Raw genomic sequence first — 18,327 nt, forward strand, 5'->3', positions numbered from 1 at the left:
TGCAAGGGTACATTCACCTCTGAGAAGTGCATCTCTCCACACAGCACCCACGAGAGCGGCTGCGGTGGGTGGTTGGCGCTGGTTGGGTTGCAGTCATCTGTACCGGTGAGGGATGCAGAAGGCGGCCGTAACAAATTAGGCTTTGTTTCAAGCCTGCCGCATGGCATTTGAAAAAAGAATAATTTAATTCCTGAAGTGGATACGTATTAGTGGATGATTTCGGACTTACATATTTTTTGCCTGTATGACATTAAATCTGGTGCTGCATTTCAAAGAGAAAAATCTTAGGGCTTCTATCCGTAATGCCGTCCACTACGCAGTAACCGTAAACAGATTTTTTTTAAAAACAGTGACACTGGAGTTACACATATTGCAATGACTCGTTGCACATAACCACGCTCCATTTTGGGGTGAATGAAGGGGATCAGCTTAGTAATCATTTCCGTAAGATTGTGACCTTAGGGCCCCTTGGGTTCAGCATTAGCATTGGAAATGTCCCTGTTTGTGTTCTTAAAACCGTCTAAGCGTGCGCCGCTGCGATGGCCTGCCGTGCTCTGATGGGGAGATTTATGCTTCCTAAGTACACTGTAAAAATTTTATAAAGTAGCTTAAATATTTACACAATAAGCATTTAAGGAAACAGTTATGTCTCTAAAGGACCTGCTGATCCTTTAGGTCCATCAGACCATGGACATTGGGGGTTTTTTAACTGTCTGACTTCCAGGAATTTCTTTTTTTCACCTAACTGTTTTTAAGCAGACAAACAAATGGAAACTCATACACAGGAACCTATAAATAATGTTAATGACCTGGCTTGTATCCTCAAAAGCCAGGAAATTTAGGAACATGACGGCGAGCTGGCCCTTAGCTCACCGAAGGGTGGAAAGCGTAGCTGGGAGGAGATGGTGGCAAGGACAGCCCGAGTCCTGGGGGACGACGACGCGTGCGTGTCCCCAAACAGGCCGGCGCGATGGCCACGGCCGCCCGGCCCTGGCAAGAGGACCGGAGGTGCAGCAATTGCGCGTGCGGGATCTCCTCTCCCTGGGGGGTCTGATGGATGACTTGCAGCCTTGGGGGCTCCTGTCGTGAGGTTTGGGGGTTCAGGTGGTGCTGACATCGTGGTTTGGAGGCGGCTGGTTTGACACGGGCGCTCTTTCTGACGTGCGGGGCGGCCAAGACGCATGCATGAGCATCTCCAGCACTTTCACCCTGCCCTTGCGATTACCCTGCTTATCCAGTCCTGCACCCCTACAGCATGCCGCTCGCCGCTGGGCGCTGAGGTGGCTCGCGCCACGCGGCTGGACGTGACTTGGGTGAGCTTTGGCGGCAGGCAGGGGTTTGCCTGCCCTGCCCTTGCCCCAGGACAAGCGCCTTTCTTTTGCTCCCAAATTCAATTTTGCAACGCTGCAGCGATGCTGTATCTGTAGCGTGCCTCCGAGGTGCCCGCGCAGCTTTTATTTCTCGCTTCCTCCGGCGTGACTGCCTGTCGTTCAGCCTCAGGAGCTGCTGAATCCTGCAGTAAGACAGTGGCTTTGCTGGTGGCGACGAGCCGGACAGCCTTTGCCTTCATGGATGTGTTAAGGAAGATGCGAGGGTCCAGCCAGGAGCCCTTCGCTTGGTCTGCACGGAGGAGAGCGACCCAGACCCCTCGGGGCAGCCGTTGCCTTTCATTTAGGGCCGGCGCGGGATGGATGCCCCCTTGGATGGCAGTGGGTGAAAACCTCGCTGAGCTGGCTCGCCCGGGGTGTATTCCTGCCTGCTCTCCTCCCCGTCGGCACCCACCGCCCCGTTCTTCGTGCTTCCTGAGATGCACGGGGTTTTTTTTTTTTTTTTCCTCCCGCTCGCACGGCAAACGGATGTTTAGATCAGAAAGGAAATAGGATCGCTGTTTTCTCGGCTCCGCATGCAGCAAACAGTCCTTCAAAATAACTCGGGTGTCATAAGTGCCAGGGAAAATAGCAAAGCCAAAACGTTGTAAGCAAATAATCAGTCTTTCTGTTAAAGGTCTCCTCTTCAGCTCTGAGTTTGCATATCGGACTGGTTGTTTTTAGGTTTTGTTTTGAGGTTTTGCGATTATTTTCAAAGCAAACAGATTCAGTATGTGCCAGATGAGAGATTTTACTGATCCCAGAGTGCTGCTTCCAGGTGATTGCCCTGGGACAGCAGAGCTTTTGGGTGGGAAATTGTAATTACTGTCATTCAGGAGCTAATATTTGGACCCCAAGTGCCCAGTGCTGGGTGTTACCCTGGAGGAGGTGGCCCCAGAGGACAGTGTCCCCACAGTGGAAGCCCACCCGGCCGGGCAGCGCCTGTCCTTGTCCCCTGTGGGGACGGCTCCTGCAGAAGCTTTTGGCCGGCGCTGTGGGAAGAGCGCAGCCTCCCCGCGCAGCCCAGCCCAGCCCAGCCCGCCTGAGTCACCCCGGGCAGGAACGGCACTCGGCAGGTTCGGAAAACCGGCTGGAAGGGCAGGCGATGCCCTGCCTGCTCCCTGCCTGCTCCCTGCCTGCCCCAGGTGATGCCAGGGGCGGCTGCAGCCCCGGGCTGGGGTCAGCCCTGGAGCTCTGGGGTTGCACCCGGCGTTTGTGCGCATGGTGCCATGACCGCCCTAAAACCCCGGTCCCAAAGGAAGCCCCGAAAGCATCTCCCTGCGGGTCAACACCGCCGTCCTGCTCGGTAGCAGGACACGTGCTGTCCCTTCAGGGACTTCTCTGGGTTATCCAAGCCAGGAGCCCAGTTGCTGCCACCCGACCCTCCCCGCAGCACCCAGACCTGACGGGCACCCGTGCAGGACCACGCTGCCTGCACGGGATGGGGTAGGTGCCACCAGCCCTTCCCCAGGCGCCGGCCGCTGGCTGGCTCCCGGTCTTGTGCAGGGGAGCAGGATGCGTTTAAAATGTAGAAAGTGATGAAGTGTCACCCGGACTGAGCTGTTTCCCAGACCCGCAGCCATCTAATCCCAGGTTTCAGCTGCTTGGCCTCCAGGCAGAGGGCTCGCTCGACGCCGGCGTGGAGCCGCGGGCTGCAGACCCGCAGGGGTGTACCCGAGCCCGCTTGGCTCCGAGGGCTCCACAGACGTTGTCGCCCATCACCCCCCTCCTGCCGCGCAGGCGTCCGGGTACTCCCGTGGTGGAAAACCCTGGCTTTTGCAGGTTTGGTGGTTCGGCGCAGCAGATGCAGGACGGGGAGTGGGTCCCAATCCCTCTTCATCTGCCTGGGGAGGAGCTCGTTAGCATAATGACTGCAGACGCTGTGGTGTGCTGAGGTGGGGAACGGGGGGAACAGGTACTTTTTTTTAGATTTTATTTTATTTCTTCGTTTGGAAATGCAGCCTCTCGCAGTCCTGCTGTCACAGTTAAAATAAGGTTTAAATTACAGGGCTGGCTGTGGCTTATTCCCTTTCTTTCAGAATTTTTGCCAACTTGCAATTTACTTAATGAAATCCTGCTATTTCGTTTAACAGGGATATTTTTTGCAGATGTTGATTTAACCCAGCTTTATAAAATATGTGAACCGTGCAGTTTCTTTCCTATTTTTAACAATTTAAGGATTCTAGTGCAGTCACTTGACAGAGTTTATAACGTCGATAGCATTGGTTTGTTTGTACCGTGCAAATAGCGGGGTTGAACGATGAGGCTTCCACATCATCCGCAGCCCCATCAGAAATAGTCAGAAATGTTGCAATAATGAGCAAGAGTTGTCCAAAGTGGGAACTGTGTTGCTCGTTGCAGCTTTGTGAATGTATTTCTGCAAAATATCTGACCCTGATTTTACACTCGGTTACTCTTCAGGTTTCTTGCAGGGGGGTTCTTTGCACCCATGTGGATATTTTTTTTTTTTTATATATATATATATATATGACCTATATATTTTTTATATATATATATATATATATATATGACCTGTAGAAGAGTGGAGAAGAGAAATGAGTCTCTTTTAGGCTGCTGACAGGCTGCCTTTTTAACGTATAATACCAGGCGTATTTCCCCCCAATATGCCTTGCTTTATTTTTTAAAATCAATTTCCCTTGAGGGGAGGGGAAGAATGTGATGTTTCTCTTTTAGCGCTCGGCTGTGTGCAGGGTGTGCAGTCTTGAACTCGTTAGCCATAACGAAGCGTTCACATGCTCCGTTAATCTCCCTGTCCTTGATTTACAAAGAGCCCGACCTGCTCTCCTTCCCATTTTCCTCTTGATGGGAAAGTCGTTTACTTTGGGACTTAATTTGCAGAGTTTATAACTGCAGCCTGTGCATTCCCCCCCCGAAACGTCTCGTGGAGGAGTTGGAACCATGAACCCTGCATAGGCTGGTCCTGAAAAGCTTATTTTTAGCTTTAAATTTCAGCTGCCCTGTAAGAAAGGTGAGAGCTTGTCCAAGAAAGGTGGGAGGGTTTTTAATCTGAACGAAGACCCTTCTCGAGCTCCGCTCATACACCCACAAATTATTTTAGTTGGGTTATATTGAATGAGCGTTACTGGAAACCGGGAGACCCGGAGCTAATGCTGGCAGCGTCTCTGCCGTGCGTCTCTGGCTGTGTCCGTGCTATAACTCATTAATCCTTTCCTCTTTGAACATCCCTAGTGAAGCTGGAATATCGGGGCGTCTGGGATTCGTATTAGTGCAAGCAGGACAGGATGTATCCCACGGAGTTGTGTGTGTATTTTGGTATTTTCCTATTTTTTTTCCCCCTTTTTTATAAGAAACTGTGGTTTTTAGAAATGAAAACAAGTCCTTCTTGGCCAGGGAGGGTAATTAGCATGAGTCACCTCCACTCTCCATGTGCAAATTCAGGGTTAGGAATTTTGTCATCTGGGAGATTATTGTAAAGATGCTTTCGGGGACTTTCGGAGGCCAGACGTCGCTGCCTCGCTGGGCTGCAGCGATGCTTGCAAATGTTGTGGATTTCATGCAAAAACATTGGTTTCCATCCCCCATCCCCTGCTTATCCCTTGCACAAATTTTCTTGCTGTTTATCTGGGCTTAAATAGATTTACAGCGCCATTCCAGGGAGTATAAAAACAAGACGAGGTATGTTTGGTCTTTGGGGGTGATCTTACCCCAGTCTAGCAGAATTGCATGCCCTGTGCCGCGTCTGCTCCTCTGGGTTGCTGATTTGTGGATTTTACAGAAAAAAGGGCCAGGAGACCTCTCCCGGTGCATCCACCACGGCACACAAATGGCGCAAGGATTATTATCCACCATGTTCACGGTGATGTAAGTCTTTCTGCAAAGGAGAAACTGCCAGCGCGGCATCCTCGCTGCTTCGACTGTAAATATGAGGGCCCAACTATGGGGCTTAAATCCTGAGATGCTTAAGTCATTGTTTAGTCTTTGCTTTAAGTGGGAGTAAGAGCCCATGGATGGGGGCCATGAGCAATTGTCAGTGGAGCGAGCTGCTTGCTTGCAGTAAGGGCTGGAATAGACCCAGAAAATGTTTACACATAAATACATGAACTAGCTATCGGAAAATCTGGCGTGTGGGGGTGCACACGCATGCACGCATCCCTCTGCACGTTCCTCCCGGCCCGGCTGCGGCCGTGCAGACGTGTGTGCGTGCGGGAGCCGGGGGGCGGGAGCCGTCCCCGTGCTCCGCACCAGCACCGCAGGACCGGGGACCTGCCTCTGCCTCGCCGGCCACCCGCCACTGGGCTCTTCCCATGGCTGCTCACGCCGCATACGGACTCCATCCCCGTTGCTTTTAACTCCTCTCCAACAGATAGGAGCCCCAGGACCTCCCCATACTTTTATCCTTTTAGCGTGACCAAATTGGCTTGCATACCGGGGGGATTGTTTCCTTGCAAAGGCCACGCTGGCACCCAAAATCCTTTCGTTCCCTGTAAAACATGGGGCAAATCCGCCATGAGAGAGGACTTGAAGCAACCGCAGGCGGCATGACGTGGTGGTGGCCATGGAGCCATGGCTCCCCGTCTTGCGGAGCTTGCTCAGACAGCGAGTCTCGGGGAGAGCTTTATCAGGCGAAGGATCTTGGGCTTTGGCCAGCGAGAACAAAGCCTGAATTCCCATTTCATTCTCAACCCTTGTCTGCTTCCCGTATATATGAGGGCACTGATACCGTGCTGGAAAAAAAAAAGCCTTTTTTAAGGATGCTGGGGGAGAATTACCAGGCGAAGGGAGGCATCAGCTGGAGTCCTTTTTGGGGAGCAGAGGATGGGTTGGGGTGGGGGACACACAGCCGGGACGGGTACTGGTGGGGGTTTGGGATGAAAGCCCAAGATTTTTGTTTTCCCAGAGATCCCAGGCTGGGGTCTCGCGGCTGCCCGGGGCCGGACTCTGCACCCAGCCGGCCAGGCAGGAGCAAAGCAGCTCGTTCCCAGCCCGTATGGAGAAAAACATTCGATGGGCTCCTGGTCGTGGCCCCCGGGGAGCCTCCCCAGCCCGGCACTCCTCTGTCGCAGCTTGTTTTCCAGGTCGGTGATAGTTTCCTAAAGCTTTCACAGTCCTTGATACTTGCAGTGGTATTGGCATTGAGCCGACAGACATCTGTCTCCAGCGCCTTGGTCTTCACCCGAGGATGCTGCTTGTGGCTGCGCGGTGTCCTCGCTTCAGAGAAATCAGGGTGGCCTTGGGTTTTTTCAGCCTGCTTGCTGCTTCTCACGTCATCTGCCTCCTCTCTGAAACCCCACGGCTGGTTCTCAGTTATAAATCTGATAGAGGTGCGATAGCAGGGCGAGGCTGGCTTTGTTCTAGCTACGGAGGGAACGGCTCGGGCTGGAGCGCAATTGCAGGCTCTCAAAATATATCCGATGGTGACATTTTGTTTGGTTTTGCTTTGATTTTCTACCCAGGGAAGCATCTCTGCTCATTTTCAGATTAATAAAAATAGAAGAGCCCGGCAAAGCTGCTGCAGTCGCAGCCTGCTTCGTTTCCCGTGTCCCGTGCAAGCTCTTAAGCCCAAAGTTTCCAGCTTTGCTGGCATTTTTGGGGAGCAGGTTTTGCGTGACCAGCACGGGACATCTGAAGGAGGCCTCGTGTAGGGGAACCGCTGAGCGTTCACCTTCTGGAAATGGCAAATTTTGGGTGTTACCCGAGGGAGCTGAGCTGTATTTCGGGGTTGGGGCTGTGCCAAGAGCGGCGTGAGTAGGTGAGGGTGTGCTGCCTGGCTGTGTGGCCTTTGCAGGACAGCCCTCTTTGTTCGGAGGAGCTCAGTGCCCTCGTATTGTCTACCAACTGGAGGAGAAAAAGGCCTTTTTTTTTGTTTTTTAACCTGCTGCTTTTCTCCGGAGAAGGTGTTCTGCAGGGGCTGGGGGGACGTGTGTCCCATGCTGGGTTAGTGGTCCTGCTGCCGCTGCTCTCCGATGCTCTTGGCAAGCGTGGCAGCGCGGGGAGTGGGGAGGCTCGAGCATCTTCGGAGGCATCTCTGCAGCCGCCTCGGCGACGTTCTCACCGACTTGGCATCTGGCTTCCCAAAACAGTTCCGTCACCTCAGTGTCTCCTCCGCCCCGGCAGAAACCCCTTCATTTAATGCCAGTGTGAACCAGGCAGGGCTTTGGTTCGGTTACAGCCCGAGCCTCGTGCCTGTGGACCATCACGCTCCGGTAAGGTGATTCCCAGGCTGAGCTGGGAGCCGAGTCCGGCACCCGACGTGCTCTGCCCGAGAGGCGTGACGGAGGTGGAAAGTGGTGTTATTCCTGTTTCTCTTCAGAAGGACCTACTAATTAGTTTCTGCTTTTAAAATGCTTCGAAGTGCTCAGCCGAAACTCCTCTACGAGCGAAAACTATTATTATTTATTTATACCATTTTCCAGAGCCTCTCCTCCACCGTGGGATGCTCTGATTTGCTGCAGCTCTGGTCATTTAACAGATTATTTACCTCCCCGAAGGCATCGGTCGGGATGTCTAAGAGCACCCAAAATTGCTCTGCAAAGCCGAAACGGCTTCAAAAGGGAGAGAAGAGCTCAGGAGGTCCGGCGGGATTTGGCCGGCCTAACTTCTGCCCACCAGCCCAGCCCAAGTCGGATGCGGTTGGCGTAGCCGGGATTGCAGCAGGCGGCCCCCGGATTAATTAATAGCGAGGGCTGGCGCAGCGCCAGGCGGGAGCAGCACGGGGAAGGGAGCGTTGGACGTTGCGGCGGCGGCTAAAAGGGAAATCTGCCATCGAGTGATTTATGGGGTGATTTCTCCCAGATTCTCAGTGTTTTTCAGGCTCTGGGAATAAAAAAAAAAGGGGGCGGGGGGGACACTGCGTACACGGTTGTTTGGAGAAGCTGAAAACGTGCGAGTTCTCAACCTAAAAATGAAAAAAGGGGATTTTTTTTGCCCCATTTTTTTGTCCCAGCATCCCCCACCCTCGCAGTCCAGCCCTGCAGAGGGCACTCAGGGAATGAGGCTTCCCCCTTCCTCGGCGTGCAGTCGGTGCCTTGCCCGGCTGGCAGCGGGAGGCAGAGAAAAAAGCCAACCCCAACTAGATGATGCTCGGAAGATTTTCAGCAAACCTCCTTCTTTTACAGAAAATGAGTTAGTGGAGACCTTCCCCCCTGCCCCGTCCCCCATGTCTTTCACCAGCTCGTTTCTCTCCCCATTTTTTCAGCCGGTTGGGGTGCAGGGTGGGGGCACCCACGGCCGGGCGGCGGGAACGCTGCGGGTGCTCAGGGAGGTGCTGAGCACGACCCTGGGATTTTGCCGGGCTTGGACTTACCCAGGGCTGGTTTCCAACGGTGGAGAAGTCTCAGCCAAATTCTGGTTGATGACAGGTCTGGTGCTTTCATAATTGGCAGCCAACGTAGGCGATTACGTTTTGGGCTCCTTTTGAAGATGTATTTACATTGTTGTGTTAACTTTTACATGCCAGGTATAAAGCGGTGACGTGCACAGCCCAGGAACTTAAAAGCGATGAACGTGCCTGCAAAAGCTGTGAGCGAGGGAAGCTGAGATTATGTGGAGACTGTTGGACTTGGGGGGAAAAAAAAAAAAAAAAAAAAAGGCCTAAATCTCTGAAAACATTGGCCTTTAGAAGTAACGCATAAAAATGTCAGTGAAAAATACCTGAGTTGGGCTTTTCCAGTTTTCTTACTTTCTAGGACTTTTCACCCTTGGCTGAAAAGACCTTTGTAAACCATGCAGGGGAGCTGGAAAAAAACCTGCTAAAATACCTTAAAATCATGTTCTGGACTGTGTATTTAATGGCCAGAGAAGGTACATTAGAAACAAACTCCTTGAATTTAGCTTGAAAATAAGCTAACTGATGATGGCTTACAAATTTCCGGGCAGAACTAAACATGGCATGTGTTTTTCTTTGAAGGATATAAAAAAATTAGCATGAGCTGATGATTTTGCAGAGTGGTTTCTTTTATGCAGAGAAAATTGTTTTCATCCTAATTCTTGGCATTGGCTCCTGTCCTGTGTTGCTTTTGTTTCTTGGGCTGCCATGGAAATGTCCCCCTTTCTCCCCAGGCCTCTCCACGTGCCTCTTCCACCGGCTCTGTTGCCCGTCAGACCCTTTTTTGAACTAATTTAATTAATTAACCCAGTGCAAGTGTTCTTCTGAGTTAATCATCTACTGGGTTAACGAATTAAAGCGGCTCATGGAAGGAGGCTGGGGAGCACCAGAGCTCTGCTCCAAGGTAAAGGCTGGAGGGGAAGGAGGAGGAGAAGGTGAAGGAGGAGGAGGTGAAAGAGGAGGAGGAACGTGCCTCTTCCATGGTGGGTACGGTGGCAGCGAGGTCTCTTTTCGGCTGTCTGCGGTGCTTTCTTTGGTGTTGTTTTGTTGCTGGACAAGTGAGCTGAACTGTCTCTGTGGCCGCACAACAGCCATGTCCAACGTGAGGAACCTTGCTGGGGTTGGAGGAGTTGGGACCCTTTTGTGCCACAGTAGCGGTGACACCAGATTAATTGTAATATGAAATCACACTCTTAATTTTATAATTGAGGTATGAGCTGGGCTGAATCTTTACATGTCTCAGCAGAGCAGACCGGCAGCCTGGAGAGAGTTTGATGCTCTGCAGCGTGGGGAAGGTCTAGGCTGCTGTCCCTATGGCTGACCTCGGTCATCAGCTGGGGAGCTCAGAGAGGCTGTTCAGGGCTTCTATGAATTAGGGAGCAAGTTTGTCTTGGTCAAAGCTGGCACATTAAAGGATCCTCAGTTGATTCTGGGCCTTAAGGAAAAGGTCCAAGAAGAAGCCTGGGGTTCTCCAGCCTCCTGCTTGTACCCAGCCACCATCTTGCACGAGCCCGTTGTCCTGCTGTAACACACAGCTTCTTGCTTCATCTTGGAGAAACCAAGAAGTGATTAGAAAAATGGACTAAACTGTCCTTGTCCTCGTCAGGATTTTTTCTGACTTTCGCTGGGGGACAGCATGGAGAACCTCCTGCTGCCTCTGCTCCTCCAGTGTCCCCAGGGCCATGGCAGGACGGCAGCCCAGGTCCTGCCCAGCCTCCTGTGTTTGTTTGCTGGTGGGCTTGGGGTTTTGCCTTAAATATATATGGTGGAGCCAACGTGGGAGCACTCCCATGTGCTGACAAAGCGGCCGCTGGCCAAGGTGAGGCTCACCAATGGCTGCAGCTCCTCCAAGGGTGGGAAGGTGCCTTCAACGTCCCACCCCACCGCTCCCAATGAGGACGGGCAGACAGATGGTGCCCGGTTTGTGGCCCTGTGTCCCCAGGGCATCTGCATGGGGGAGCCCCGTGCTGGGGGAAACGCTCAGCTTCTCCCCGACCCGAACGGGCAGGGTCTGGGACCGGGGGTGGTTGCAGCGCGGGGGCTCTCGGGGGGCCGCAGTGATGCATTCCAGCTGAAACTTGTAAGGCAGAGGTATTTTAAGTATATTGGCTTAACGAAAATGGTTGTGAGCTTTGCTGGGGCAGATTGACAATTAATTTTTTTTTTTTTTTTTTTTTGCAGGGCCATAAAAATTCCATTTCTGCTGTGGAAAGTTTTAACCCCTTCCTTACCCTGGAACTTGTTTCTACGGGTATTAATGGGGGATTATTTTAACTGATGGCTCCCCAGTGAACTGTTAAAAGATTTTGGGGAAATGTGTGTGTTCTTTGTGCCGAGCTTTTTATCTGGACCTTGTTCACGGTGACCCATGTGTGGCTATAACCGTCCCGCTTCCACGCTCCTGCGTGTTGAGTGGTATAAGCATTTGTCTGTGCTGCGGCAGAGGGGAGAAAAAAGACTGAGGATATATCTTAGAGAGTTTAAAGAATAAAACTGAAGACAGACCTTGGCCATTGAGAAAGGATGTAGCTGAGCTCCATGGCCAGAGGAGCGTTAGGCTGCCCCGAGACGCAGGAGTACAGGAGGGTGGGACATGAAAATGGGGTGTGGGCTGAGTCGTGGGGACACTTTTGAATCTCTTCATCTCTTCAGGTGCCCAGATGTGCATTCGAGTCCCCGTCGCATTTGGAGCACGCAGTGATTTTTTTCCTTCACATGCGTGGTCTTCCCTGTGGGCGCCTCTTAAATGTGTTTCGAAAAACCCGTGAGCGTGGTTTGGGGTTAGGTGGGGAGGGGAGGGCTGGCATCACCCGTTCCTCACGGGGGGCTCCGCTTGGAAAAACAACACGGCACCACTTGTGACTGTTTCCTCGGGAGCCCGTGCAAAAATGGGAATATTCCTCAAAGCGCTGCAGCAAACTTCCCTTCTCACCCCCGTTTCCCTGCGCAGCAAGATCTTACTTGCAGCCATATATCGCGGGGTTGTTTGACCTGCTGAGAAGAGGTTTGGTGGCTTCAGAAGAGCCGAAGCATGAATCAGAGATATTTTAATCGTGTGTTTTGTGATCTGCCCATGTTTCCCATCCTGCTTTTAAGTGCAGCATCAAGCAGTGAGACTGTGCAGCATTTTGTTTTGGAAAAAAGCATCTTTCTTTTCTCTTTTTATGCACTGCTTTGAACTTCACTGGTATAAAGCACTGTCAAATCATAAATAATCTAAAACCTCAAGTTACTTTCTTTACCTCCACACTCTGCAGGGATCAAAAGCAGCAATGCTGCTAACGCCGTGAGGATTTACAGTATTTGCTCTTTGCATTTATTCCTGTACCCGTATTCCTTCTGCCTGAGCCATGCAGGACTCCTTTCCCGTTAAATTCTGGGTTTGATTCTCCATCTTGGCTTCCTATCTTGTTTTTTTATCTTAAATTGTTTGAATTTCCTTTTGGATGTGTCTGCTGCGAGGCATCGCTGAGGCGGAGGAAACGGCGACTCGGAGGAATGGGTAAACAAGAGACAGAGTTTCAGCCTGTCCATCTGATCGATAAAGGTGGCTTTGATGGAAGAGATAGCCCTGACGCCAGCCTAAATGTAGCTGTTAGAAGTTGTAGCTGCCTACAATGATAGTTGTTAAAAATGTGGTGTATACCATCGAGGGAGGCACTGCAGGACTAAAATATTTTTCTTTCTTCAAAAAGAAAGCTAACAAGCCTGCCTCTGTTCCAGCCGAAAGGGGGAAGAAAAAGGGAAAAAAAAAAAAAAAAAAAAAAGTGGATTTTCTTGTCTGTGCATAAAGGGCAGCGTGGAAAAAGAGGAGGAAAAAATGGTATATTTATTTAAAAGGCAGAGGACATGCTTTTCTGCCGGCCGCCCCTGCTGTCTGCTGAGTGGTAGTGGCTAATAGCTGGAGGCGAAACTAATACTTGGCAGGGGATAAGACACAGCGCAGGCCCCCTTGTATTAGGGGCTTGCTAAAGTGCTTGCTTTATGTCAGGGCTGCGAGATGAGTTCATCTTTTCAGGATTTGGTTGAGTGCGCTGGGAGAGAAAAGAAGGCAAAGGAACCCACCGCGGCACGGGGAGCGGGGCAGCCGGCGAGGGCGGCGATGGATGGGGCTGGGGGAGAAGAGGGACCCTGCCGAAAGCTTTCTGGAAGCACAGGCTTTTCAGATGAACCTTTTAACTGTCTCCTTTCGGGGTGTTTTATTCACCTGCGGGCCACGAGCAGGTTGCTTTTGCAGCTGGTGCGTGGCTTTTAAAGCCTTTCTTCACCCTGGCCAGGAAAAGTGGGGTGGAAAGGAAACTTTTAGCTGCTTGAGGTGCAGTTACCTAAAACTCACATCCTCGCCCGTTTGAAGGAGTAGAGGACATCTCCGGGAGCGCTTCGAGCTGGCAGAGCCGGGCAGGAGCTGTGATGGGGTGACAGAGATGAGCAGCACATTGGCAGGGGGGATTTCACCCCCCGAGATGCGTGCATGTACGGACGGACTGAAGCTCATGCCATAAATTGCATGGAAGTGATTTTAATAAGGCCATTTCAGATGCATGAAAGCAGGAGGAACAAAAAAACCTTCCCCTGCTTTCAGCATGAGTGTAGATTGATGATTTTGCCCAAATATTTGCCAGTTTCTGGAAAGCAGAGGTGGCACCAGGGGTGGTGGCACCTACAGCGAGATGGTCTTGTAGAATAGACACTGCTTTCCTCCTGCTTTGCTTCCCCCCCACTAGGTATGTTAATTTGCAATAAACCATGGGAAACACCTATTTAAATGTTTATTGCTGACTATTCCCCTAATTAATTCAACTGATGGGGAAACTTGAGTTTTGAAGTTGTCCCATGCTTAGTCTGTAAGGGAAATTCAGGGGCTGAGTGGTAGTTTCTAAAAAATGTAATAACAAAACCAACTTAGCTAATGGGCATGCAGGGCTTTGTGGAGGTTGGGAGGTTAAACAGATGCAGAGCTCGGTAATTGCTACCAGCCTCTGGGCACGGCAGATGAAAAGCTCTGAGCTTGTCTGTAGCCCCCCCAGCATCACTCAAGTGGGACAACAACAAAATTCAACATTCAAGAAGAGTTTTGGAAAGGCACTGCGGGCATCTCAACTGTATGATGTCCCAGGGGAAGGATGACTGGAAACTGGATACTGTGGAAGATGGACCTGCAGATGAAACTCAGTTGCTCAGTACCTCTTATTTCTGCTGGCATGCTCTTTTCATCATTTATGAACTACATCTTGTTTCGCCTCTTAAAAGAAAATACAGAATTATTTGCCATAGTGTATTTTAAAGAGCAAAATGTGCTGCCAGTCGGCATGGTGGTAGACCAAGGGATGTTACCAGAGAAAGTCAAATGATTTTCGTTCATGCCAAGTTGTTGATTTCAGGGCTTTGTACAGATGTAGCTAAGGATGGTCTTGCTTCAGTAATGTTCAATTAGATAAGATTGTTTGGGTCAGATTTGTGTTAATGGCATAAACTTGGTTAGCATCATTTTTTGCAACTGCTGCAGAAATACTGCAAAGAGGTTCTGAAACTTTTTATCACCAATTTCATCAAAGTTTCTCTTCTTGCTGAAGATCTCAGTGCATCATATTGGCACTAGGCAGCTGGCGGGGTTTCTAACCCAGAATTACATTTGAATCTTCTCTTCCTTCCCTAAAACTTCATGTTTGCATGGCTGGTGCTTTGCAAGGCATCGTGAAATACTTCAGGAAAGTCAAGTCCAGTCGTCAGTATTTAATGATGTGTTTGGGTACAACATATCCATCATGCACTTGCCGATGAAGTCATTACCCTTTCGAGGCAAGTTGGGTTGTTCGTTCACCTCCTGGAGATCCAGACGCAGGAGGGTCATTTGAGATGGCAAAGGAAGTACAGTTACTGGCCAAAGAGTAAGAATGGGGAAAAAACTTGGGTTTTGCTGATTTTTGTCATTAGCAGAGTGCAGCATTAGGATGAGCTCATTACAGAGTGACTCTGAGTGGTGTCCACCGAGGAGGGCTCAGAAGCACGCAGACGCAAAGACCCATCGGTGCCACTGGGACGTGGTGGAGTGTCCCACCCCGCCGCAAGGGCTGTGGCTGGGGGACAGGACCTGGTCCTTGGGGGAAAGAAACCCAAGTTTTCCTCACCCGGCTCCGGGATGCTGCCATTGCTCTGATCAAGAGTCTTCACCCATTTCCCTGCTGTGCAGAGCCACTAATTCTGAATTTAAGGGGCGCATCTCATCCGGTTGTGTTCAGCAGGGCTTTTCCTGTGCCTTTAGGAAGCCCAGGACATCACCTCCAGTATTAGGGAGCACGAAGCTGTTGGCTCGCTCCTCCTTCGAGGATTGGCCTAAATGCAGGGAAATGGTGTTTCTTTTCCCAGTGGGGTGGAAGTGTCTGATTGCTGCGGGGTTTCCTTCCCAGTTCTGGATAAAATGCACATCAAACCGAAAAGGGGCTGTTGGCGGCCGTGCTGGGTCCTGAAAATTATTTAAACAGATGATGAGGGAGGAAGGGGCCAGTCTGCCATTTTTCGGGTGGTTTAGAGCTGTGATGGGTGAAGGGGTCGGTGCCAGATGATGAGCATTGCCCACGGCAAAGGGCATCCCGCCGGCCTCGCTGCCTCCCCGCTTGCCCAATTACCCCCTTGCCCCCATCTCCCTCCCCTTAAATTTGTACAGTTACAACTCAAGTTAAACTCTAACAAAGCCGCTTAATTCAAAGATCGTTAATGGGGAGGAGAGCCCGTTCCCCTCTGGGGTAATTTGACCCTGAAAAGAAACAGGGCTGTAGGGCTGTGCTTGAAATCCGGTGCGTCAATAGGGTCTCTGAAGCAAAATAATGGCATCACCCCGTGTGCGAGTTAATCGGACATGATGGCATGAAGGCAGAGGGGTCAGCAGGCCGCGGGCGCGTGATATATTGTCAGGGAGCTTAATGCCGGGCACGGAGCAGGGCTGGCTGGAAGCAGAGCTCCTTGCTTGAAACCCAGGGTGGTTTTCTGTTAACTGGTGTGGTAGGAGCAGGAGCGATGTCCAGCAAGAGGTTAATTCGCCCTTTTCGGGGCTCTTCTAGGGTTGAGAGTTCCCATCTTTCTTCTGGAGGCATCATAAATTAAACAAGATTTCTGGCAGTCTGCATCCTTCCCATCTTCCTTGAATGTAATTTCTAGACAGAAGAGGCATTTCTCATTGTCCCGGAGAGAGTTCCAGTGGCTTTGTAGGAGGGCATGTATAGTTCATAGCAACTACTCCCCCTTGGCATGAAATGCCTCCTCAGATGTCATGTCCCCTGTGGGAACGTCAGCATCGCTGTCAAAGGATATTTACATAGCAGAGGGAACTGTCGGGTCAGTCATCCAAGCACTTCATGGACATCCCCTGTGTTTCAGCTCAACACAAGTTGGCCTTTGAAAATGGGGGTACACCACCACAGCAATGCTCGAGGAGCTTGGGGACCCACCAAGCTCAGGGGTGGCTGAGTTGCAGTGGTACAGTATCCATGCCGGCCCTTGGTGGTACAGATGTATATATCTTACGTACACAGGGTCCTGGCTGCTGGACACAGGATTGAACATGAAGTTAGAGAAAGAGGCGTTGAGCTGCATGGGAGCTGGTAGGTGGCCCGTTGGGTCACCAGCCTTTGCTAAAGCCCTTCTTTCTCGGTGGCATTTGACATAATTGAAGGCAGGCTTTGGGTTGGAGACGGGCTTTGGGTTGGAGACAGGCTTTGGGTTGAGCACGAGCTTTGGGCTGAAGACGGGCTTTGGGTTGAACACAAGTTTTGGGTTGAACACAAGTGCGGTTCCCACGTGAGCAAAGCCGATGGGTGGGAAGAGCCATTTGCTTACCCTCGATACCTGTCTCTTCCCAGGCAGTCACAGCAAACCCTGACTCTTCCTCTGCTTTCCCCCACAGATGCCAGTACGTCGCCCGATGCCGTGAAGAGGAGCCATTGGTGCAACGTGGCCTATTGGGAGCACCGGACACGCGTCGGCCGCCTCTACACAGTGTACGAACAGTCTGTCAGTATATTTTATGACCTACCTCAAGGAAACGGCTTCTGCCTCGGACAGCTAAACCTGGAAAACAGGAGCGAGACTGTGAGAAGGACTCGAAGTAAAATCGGCTATGGGATTTTACTTAGCAAAGAACCGGACGGTGTGTGGGCTTACAACCGCAGCGAGCATCCCATCTTCGTCAACTCCCCGACACTGGACATCCCCAACTGTAGGACTTTGATAGTGCGCAAGGTGATGCCGGGCTATTCCATCAAGGTGTTTGACTACGAGAAGTCCTGCCTCTTGCAGCACACGGCCGATCTGGATTATGCGGACGGGCCCTACGACCCAAACAGCGTGCGGATTAGCTTCGCCAAAGGCTGGGGGCCGTGTTACTCGAGACAGTTTATCACGTCGTGTCCTTGTTGGCTGGAGATTTTACTCAGTAACAATCGATAACAGTCAGCCTCTGACGAAAGGAAAAAGAAAAAAAAGACACAGACTATCCCAAATATCATCTACCTAGATTTAATATAAAGTTTTATATATTATATGAAAATATATATTATACTTGTAATTATGGAGTCATTTTTACAATGTAATTATTTATGTATGGTGCAATGTGTATATGGACAAAAAACAGAAAATGCACTTTGGCTTATATAATTCTTTCAATACAGATTTTTTTAAAAAAGAAAAATTATACAGCAAAAATAGGAGAAAGCCCTAATTTTGATGTATGGTTTTTTGAAATATTATTAATACCCAGACAAAAAGCTAATACCAGTCACTCATTGATAATAAAGTATTCGCATTATAGGGGGGGGGTTTAATTGTCTTTTTTTCCCCCCCCCGTGACTGAAGTCCGCAGCAGTGTCTGCTCGGGCGCTCTGCAGTCAGGGGGGGTTTCCAGAGAGGCGACCGCTGTCTCCCATCTCAGCCAGGACCCTTAGAAAAACAATAGTTTTTCAAGAAAGTTTTCAAGAAAAACAAGTTGCTGGAGGGCTGCAGTTGTCTCCAGGAGGAGGGTAAACGAGGATAGTTGGAGAGGCAGGGAGCAAACGGACAAGGTGAGAGGAAAATCTCCCGTAGCTGTTCTTGCTAAGGGCTCTGTGATCTCTCTGATAACACAAAACATGATGGGGATGCCGTGAAGATGAGCGTGCATGTTCATGTTTGTGCAAATTAATGGTTATCAGGGGAAATCAATGGGTGTCAGTGCTGGCGGGAAGAGCAGAATAGACCGTGGCTCTACAAGCTGCCCAGTAGGACCAGTTTGCATTATCAGCCTTGCACGGGGGTTGTCTGTGAGTCCGGTATCTCCTGGACGTGTTTGATGGTTGAGAAACAAATGGTGGTTTTGGACAACTCCTGGTTGGGTGGGTCCTCAGTTGGAGACCTTGTAGCGTGGCCTGAATTTCGGGAACCTCTCCACTAACTTGAAATAAGGTGAGGTGAGTTGGATGAGTTGTGTGCAGATTTGTCCTGTAGATCTCCCAGTCTGTCATCCAGGCAACAAACTGGTACAGAATTGTTTGGGAAGAGTATATTTGCTCTGAAGAGCAGTTGCAGCCAGAAGAAGTCCTGGTCAAATGAGCTTGTCTCGGCTGATTTGTTCTCTCTGGAAATCCTGGATAAAATCAGGCACTTTGCTGGCTTCTGCGTGAGCTT

The 18,327-nt window shown here is 50.6% G+C and overlaps 1 protein-coding gene across 1 annotated transcript in view; it reads left to right on the forward strand.

The window, feature by feature from the left end:
* SMAD6 (SMAD family member 6) overlaps positions 1-17,475 on the forward strand; it is a 45,231-nt gene extending 27,756 nt beyond the window's left edge. Inside the window, exon 4 of the mRNA XM_075506398.1 lies at positions 16,574-17,475. Coding sequence (XP_075362513.1) covers positions 16,574-17,115 — 542 coding nt within the window. The 3' untranslated portion in view covers positions 17,116-17,475. The remainder of the gene's footprint in view (positions 1-16,573) is intronic.
* The last annotated feature ends 852 nt before the right edge of the window (positions 17,476-18,327 follow it).

The sequence above is a fragment of the Mycteria americana genome, chromosome 6, assembly GCF_035582795.1.
Source record: "Mycteria americana isolate JAX WOST 10 ecotype Jacksonville Zoo and Gardens chromosome 6, USCA_MyAme_1.0, whole genome shotgun sequence".
NCBI classification, from domain to species: domain Eukaryota; kingdom Metazoa; phylum Chordata; class Aves; order Ciconiiformes; family Ciconiidae; genus Mycteria; species Mycteria americana.